Below are 6,948 nucleotides of genomic sequence, written 5' to 3' on the forward strand. Positions count from 1 at the left end.
GAAGAAGGGTTTAAACTCTGCCTTTGCAAATTCTGAAGAACAGCCACTACGTCCAGGCGATCCTGGTTGCGTGGACCGTGCACGTGTACCCCTAATGTCAAATAAGGGCTACGTCGTATGACCGAAATCAACTGCCGAAGGAGAAATTTTCTCGTCTACGAAGCGTGAACCAAATCGTTTCGAAAATAATATAAAAAGTTGTTGGACGCTAAACGAAGGAAATGCTGAAGGTCAGCCCTTTCGTAATACATGCAATATATCTGTGTAATGTTGCAATAAGTTGTAATGTGACTCGTCGTATGTAATACTTAAGGTCACTAACTAATGTATCTATTATTAACGTAAATAAATTTCCATGTTTAATGTAAGTTATTCTATTCTACCATAAAATGAAAAATGTATTCCGATTTGTTCTGTGTTGTTTGAATGCATAATAAAAATGCTATTGTAATACTACAAGTAACACATACGCTGCGTAGAACTATGTACTTCCATTATTGAGAAAAAATCTGAAATTTTCTTCAAAAATCGCGGATATTTAAGCATATACTTATTTGAAAGTAAATTGCGATATAAAGTAGATGTATTTCTCAATGCTGAAATTCTCGTTACATGGTAGTTAAGAAACTATATTTAATTACAATATAGTAATTACAAAAAAAAAAAAGTAACGAAACGAAAAACCAAAATTAAGTTATTTAAAGTAAAATAGAGTCGTATGAATCGTTCATTCTATCAATTAAAAGATTTAGCAATAATATTATTAAAATAAAAAAAAAAATACGTGCAAGGGAATGCAGACGATATATTTCAAAATTACAATTAAAGGCAATAAAAAAAGTAGTAAAACTTTAAAATTTTTTTTTTTCTCAAAATAAAATCTGTTTATTTTAATAAATACATACTCAATTAATTAGAATAACGTAAATTTGCTTTAAAAAATGCCAACTTCGACTAGTGGTCTAGGGTTTTTTTTTTTTTTTTCTTTTCTCTTTTCGAAGATTTTCTGTCAGGTGGAATTTGCAATATTTATATGGTAGTAAGTGTATCGGAAAGCTAGGCTTCCGATGTGGCTAGGGAACTGTTGTGTTGAGTAGGGTGTGCATCCACGTTTTCCTCCTCGTAGGGTGGTAGTAAGACCAATTTGGCAAGCGGTCTTGTAACTTGGCCTTTTTCAGTGACGATGTCAACTACTCGCACTCGGGTATCAGCACCTGGGATGTATATTGACAATCCTACCCAATCTCCACTCATTCGGTGAAAAATTGTCTACCTTGATGACGACAAGCTCACCTGTCTTCAAATTAGTTTTTGGATGTTTCCACTTAATGCGTTTCTGCATTTCGTTCAGGTATTCGGTTTTCCACCTTTTGCAGAAGGATTGATGTAAGGCCTTAAGTTTTTGCCATCTATTTACGATAGAGGCACTGCTTTCATTTATATCCGGTTCTGGTGGGGCCATCAGATGTCCGCCGACCAAAAAATGTCCTGGAGTAAGTGGCTCCAAATCAGTAGGTTCGTTTGAGGCTGGGCTTAATGGTCGCGAATTAAGGCAAGACTCAATTCAGCATAAGAGTGTGTTAAACTCTTCAAGAGTGAATTTGTGCCCAGACGCAATCTTGCGAAAATGACTCTTAAAGCTTTTCACACCTGCTTCCCAAAGTCCGCCCATATGAGGAGCTGCAGCAGGTATGAAATGCCATGTAAGAGCTTGGTGGCTATACTTTGAGATAGCATTGTTGCGAGCATCGGCTATGAAGGCTTTAAGTTCGGACCTTAGGGATCTTGATGCTCCAACGAAGTTTGTACCATTGTCCGAATAAATATTCTTGGGGCAACCTCTTCTAGAAACGAATCTAGAGAGAGCTGCTAAAAATGATTGTGTCGATAAATCGGTAGTGGCCTCCAGGTGGATGGCCCTTGTTGTAAAGCAGACAAACAGACAGGCATACCCTTTGGATACACGGCATCCTCTTCCACGGTAGCTTTTTATTTCGAACGGACTCGCGAAATCTACCCCCGTATTCGTAAAAGCGCGTGAAAATGTGGATCGTTCGGACGGAAGTGCACCCATAAGTTGCGTCTGAGCGCGTTTTTTAAAGATCGTGCATGTCTTACAGTTGTGGATAATAGATCGGATCAAGTTTTTTACTCTTGGAATCCAATACTGAGCCCGCGTTAGCCGTAACATCAGCTGATTTTCTCCATGCAAAGAGACTTGATGAATAAACTGGATTATTAGACGAGACAATACGCAGTTGTATGGAAGGATAATTGGATGGCGCTCATTGTATTGCAAATCGAGAGACGCACCGAGACGGCCACGAGTTCTCATCACTTCATCTTTATCGAGGAATGGATTAAGAGAGATGATTTCACTTTTTGCATCGATGGGCTTACCGGATTTCAGACAACCATACTCTTGACCATATTTCTGCTTCTTCGTATTTATTATCAAACGTCTTGTCGTTGCTTTAATTTCTTCGGATGAAATTAAGCAAGACTTTTGTTGAAAAGAAGCCTTTGTGTTTGGATGAGTTCTTTGAGAGAATCTCATAACGTATGATAACACTCTCAAAGCTCTCGGCAAACTAGAAAAACGGTCAAGGATGTCGTTAGAATCCCCCTGTATTGTTGTACAAGCATGTACACGTACCTGTTTTTCCTCTATTGTCGTCTCGTAGTCATTTTGTCGTAATGGCCATTTGGATTGATCTTCTTGCAGCCAAGAAGGTCCCTGGCACCACAAGGTGTTTTCCACCAAATCCTGTGCCATAAGTCCCCGACTGGCTAAGTCTGCAGGGTTAGATCCTGAATCGACATGATTCCAATTTGCGTTGCCAACCTTTTCTATAATCTTTGTCACTCGATGGGATACAAACGTTGACCATGAACATGGTGGCTTGCGAATCCATGCGAGAACGATTGTCGAATCCGTCCATAGTTTAAGTTTAAGATGAGTCAGCTCCAGGTTGTTGACGACAGATTCAACTGTTTCGGCCAGTAATACGGCGCCGCACAGTTCCAGACGCGGTAAAGAGATAGTTTTGACAGGTGCTACTCTGGTTTTTGCCAATAGTAGGCTGACGAAAACTTCGTTGCTTGTCCTTACGCGCAGGTAGACCGTTGCTGCGTATGCTTTCTCTGATGCATCGCAGAAACCATGAATTGACACATCGTCCGTTGGCGAAAAGTGGACCCATCGTGGAATTTTAATGTTTTTTATATACCTGTGGTTATCCATGAATGTGTGCCAACGATCCAATGTGGTAGGAGATACAACCTCGTCCCATTGTGTACCTTCCAACCAAATATGTTGCATTATCATTTTGGCTGTGACGATTATCGGTGCTAGCCATCCTAATGGGTCAAACAGTTTGGCGATATCTGAGAGGATAGCTCTCTTTGTATATGATTCTGGGCTGAGTATGGGTTTTGTTTTGAAATAAAGAAGTCAGTATGCGCATTCCATCTTATCCCAAGAGCCTTGACATCACTTGTGTCTTCGAAGTCTAAAAACTCTTTGTTTAGCAAGTGGTCTTTTGGAAGGCCTTGTAAAATTCTTCCACAGTTGGCTGTCCATTTTCTTAATGGGAAACCTGCCGACTCCAATGCTGTCCCTAATCTCATTTCTAGCTTTAATTGCAGCCTCTATAGAGTGTCCACCTGCTAAGACATCATCAACATACATGCACTTCCTGAGTATGTTTGAGGCTACTGGTAGTGAGCTTTCATCGTTGTTAGCTAATTGGAGTAACGTCCTTATTGCCAGATAAGGAGCGCAGTTGATTCCGAACGTTACCGTCTTCAATTCAAAAATATTGGTTTGTTCGGTCGGATGGTTGCGGAAAACGATTCGCTGGTACTTCGTTTGATCAGCTTTCAACAGGATCTGGCGATACATCTTCTCAATATCGCTATTGAAGACATATTTAAATAAACGCCATCGCAGAATTAAAATGGTCAGATCTGCCTGAAGAACTGGACCGGGGAGAAGGATGTCATTCAGCGAAGTGCCGTTTGAAGTCGCTTGCGATGCATTGAACACCACACGCACCTTGGTCGATGTGCTCTCTTCCTTTTTTACGGCGTGGTGAGGCAGGTAATAGTTGTTACTAGAGTCGGCCGTTTGATTGGTATGTATCTTTGCCATATGACCCAGCTCAACATATTCATTTAACACTCTGTTGTATTCTTTTTGCAGGTTTTCGTCTCTGGACAACCGAGCTTCATTGCGATAAAACTGGGAGTACGCAATCTTTAAGGAACTACCTAGACTAATGTTGACCGGATAGTCTTTCCTGAATGGTAGCGATACAACGTATTTCCCGTCTTCATTTCGCTTCGTTGTCTCTTTATAGAGCTCTTCACAGTACCTTTCCTCCTCGCTTAATTTCTTTTCCTTGGAGATCTCTTCCAATTCCCAGAACGAAGCTAACTGCTTTTCCAGCGATATTTCGTTATAATAAGAGACGCAAGTGTTGGTTGGCTTAATTGTATTAGCACGCCCTGTGACTATCCAACCGAACACTGTCTCTTGCGCAAGAAGTGATCCCAGCACGTTCTTGCGTATGCCATCCAGCATAATCTGGGGATAGACGTCACCACCGAGTATGACGTCCACGGGTTCATTGACGAAGAACCTCTTATCCGCCAACGTGAGATCTGGGAAAGCCTGTCGAGTTAGTGCGCTAATATGGCAAGTCGGCAAGTTTCCCGTTAATTTCGGCAGAACCATCATGTTCGTTGTGATCGATATAAGTGGGTCAATTTGGTGACCGCAACTCGACACAACATGCTTCCTTCACTTGCGCAGATACGGTGTTGTTGATGCCTGACACCTGGGCATTTATCTTCCGCACTGGCAAGTTGATTCTGCGCTTCAGCCTTTCTGTGATGAAAGAGCACTCTGACCCGGAGTCGATGAGTGCTCTTGCGGCATAAGTAACGCCGCTGTAATTTATGTTTATTTGTGCCGTTCCTAATAAGACACCTTTGTCGCTGTTAGCGAAGCACGACTGTACTTGAGTCGTTGGCTTGCCTTTCGACTTGTTGAAGTTGCGTTTCTGCTGCGCTTGCCTGGACGTAGACGGAATCTCGTCCGATGGCGTAGATGAGCCTCTTTGGCTGCTAGGCTGCACTGTCCTCACATGTAGGAGTGTGTGATGCCTCGCGTGGCACGTGCTGCAGTTGAATGCACTGGTGCATTGCGACACTAAATGCCCAAAGCCGAGGCAATTGATGCAGCGATTGTTGCGCTTAGCGAACTTGATCCTGTCCGCCGGTGCCATGTTAAGAAACATGGGGCAAGATCTTAATTTGTGATCTGCGCTTTTGCACATCAGACATGTTGATTTCTCAACGCTTACTTGGAAGGCGCCGAGTCTGTTCTGATGGCTATTGTTGTTGTATTTATTCTGTGTGGGTGCACTGACAGGCTTTACAGAATTGGACGATTTCTTGGCACGTTCTATTGCCTCTAAATCACGGTATCTATTAGTGAGGAAGTTGTCCAATTCCTCCCACTTTGACGTCTTTGTCTTGTTCTTTACAGACTGTTCCCACAGGGCCAATGTTGCTTGTGGCAGTCTCTTAGAACAAATGCGGATTATGATTGGGTCCCAGTTCCCAATGTCCACTTTATTGGCTGTCAGGCAGGAGATGCAGCTGTTGATCTCCCGCTGTAGCCATTTTATCGAGCTTGAACACTCTTTGTCGATTGACGGTAAGTCGAGCAGTATGTCGACTTGGGTTTCGACAAGAATTCGCTCATTCTCGTACATGTCCGTCAAACCCTTCCATGCCATTGCAAAACCATCATTTGTAAGAGGGCATTTCGACACAATAACCTTCGCCTCCCCTTGTGTCTTTTTGTTGAGGTGGTACAATTTCTCAACTGGTGACAGGCGCTTGCTCTTGATGTATACGGCCGTGAACATATCCCGGAATGTTGGCCATGAAAGGTAGTCCCCTTTGAAACACATCAGTATCGCAAGGCGGAAGGGAGTGGTTATTATCTACCTCAGCAGATTTTTCTGTGTCTTTGGGGGTTGAGAGGATCTCAGACATATCCTTCATATTTCAGACATGGTGTCAAAGAGAAAGATGCTCAGTATGCTTTGACATTTCATCATGAATAGACTTACTAACGAGCAACGCTTGCAAATCATTGAATTTTATTACCAAAATCAGTGTTCGGCAGAAAATCCGCTTTTTTATCGACAAATTTTGTTCAGCGATGAGGCTCATTTCTGGTTGAATGGCTACGTAAATAAGCAAAATTGCCGCATTTGGGGTGAAGAGCAACCAGAAGCCGTTCAAGAACTGCCCATGCATCCCGAAAAATGCACTGTTTGGTGTGGTTTGTACGCTGGTGGAATCATTGGACCGTATTTTTTCAAAGATGCTGTTGGACGCAACGTTACGGTGAATGGCGATCGCTATCGTTCGATGCTAACAAACTTTTTGTTGCCAAAAATGGAAGAACTGAACTTGGTTGACATGTGGTTTCAACAAGATGGCGCTACATGCCACACAGCTCGCGATTCTATGGCCATTTTGAGGGAAAACTTCGGAGAACAATTCATCTCAAGAAATGGACCCGTAAGTTGGCCACCAAGATCATGCGATTTAACGCCTTTAGACTATTTTTTGTGGGGCTACGTCAAGTCTAAAGTCTACAGAAATAAGCCAGCAACTATTCCAGCTTTGGAAGACAACATTTCCGAAGAAATTCGGGCTATTCCGGCCGAAATGCTCGAAAAAGTTGCCCAAAATTGGACTTTCCGAATGGACCACCTAAGACGCAGCCGCGGTCAACATTTAAATGAAATTATCTTCAAAAAGTAAATGTCATGAACCAATCTAACGTTTCAAATAAAGAACCGATGAGATTTTGCAAATTTTATGCGTTTTTTTTTTTAAAAAAAGTTATCAAGCTCTTAAAAA

The 6,948-nt window shown here is 42.1% G+C and overlaps 1 protein-coding gene across 1 annotated transcript; it reads right to left on the minus strand.

Annotated features, from left to right (window-relative positions):
* Positions 1–1,056: 1,056 nt before the first annotated feature.
* LOC128201320 (uncharacterized) lies at positions 1,057–4,738 on the minus strand. The gene is made up of 4 exons (XM_052897974.1): positions 3,498–4,738; positions 1,651–3,422; positions 1,294–1,488; positions 1,057–1,214 (listed from the first exon to the last, which is right to left on the minus strand). Exons 1-4 carry the CDS (start codon positions 4,736–4,738, stop codon positions 1,057–1,059), a joined length of 3,366 nt encoding a protein of 1,121 aa, XP_052753934.1.
* Positions 4,739–6,948: the final 2,210 nt, after the last annotated feature.

This window comes from Galleria mellonella, unplaced genomic scaffold (assembly GCF_026898425.1).
Source record: "Galleria mellonella isolate WM207_F2 unplaced genomic scaffold, CSIRO_AGI_GalMel_v1 utg39097, whole genome shotgun sequence".
NCBI classification, from domain to species: domain Eukaryota; kingdom Metazoa; phylum Arthropoda; class Insecta; order Lepidoptera; family Pyralidae; genus Galleria; species Galleria mellonella.

Excerpts from the sequence above, each read along its gene's own strand:
- LOC128201320 (XM_052897974.1), bottom strand. The coding sequence starts at position 4,738 with ATGGTTCTGCCGAAATTAACGGGAAACTTGCCGACTTGCCATATTAGC. Across the intron at positions 1,489-1,650 it reads GGGCGGACTTTGGGAAGCAG|GACATTTTTTGGTCGGCGGA; the intron begins GTGTGAAAAGCT and ends CACTTACTCCAG. Across the intron at positions 1,215-1,293 it reads AAAAACTAATTTGAAGACAG|GTGCTGATACCCGAGTGCGA; the intron begins GTGAGCTTGTCG and ends TATACATCCCAG.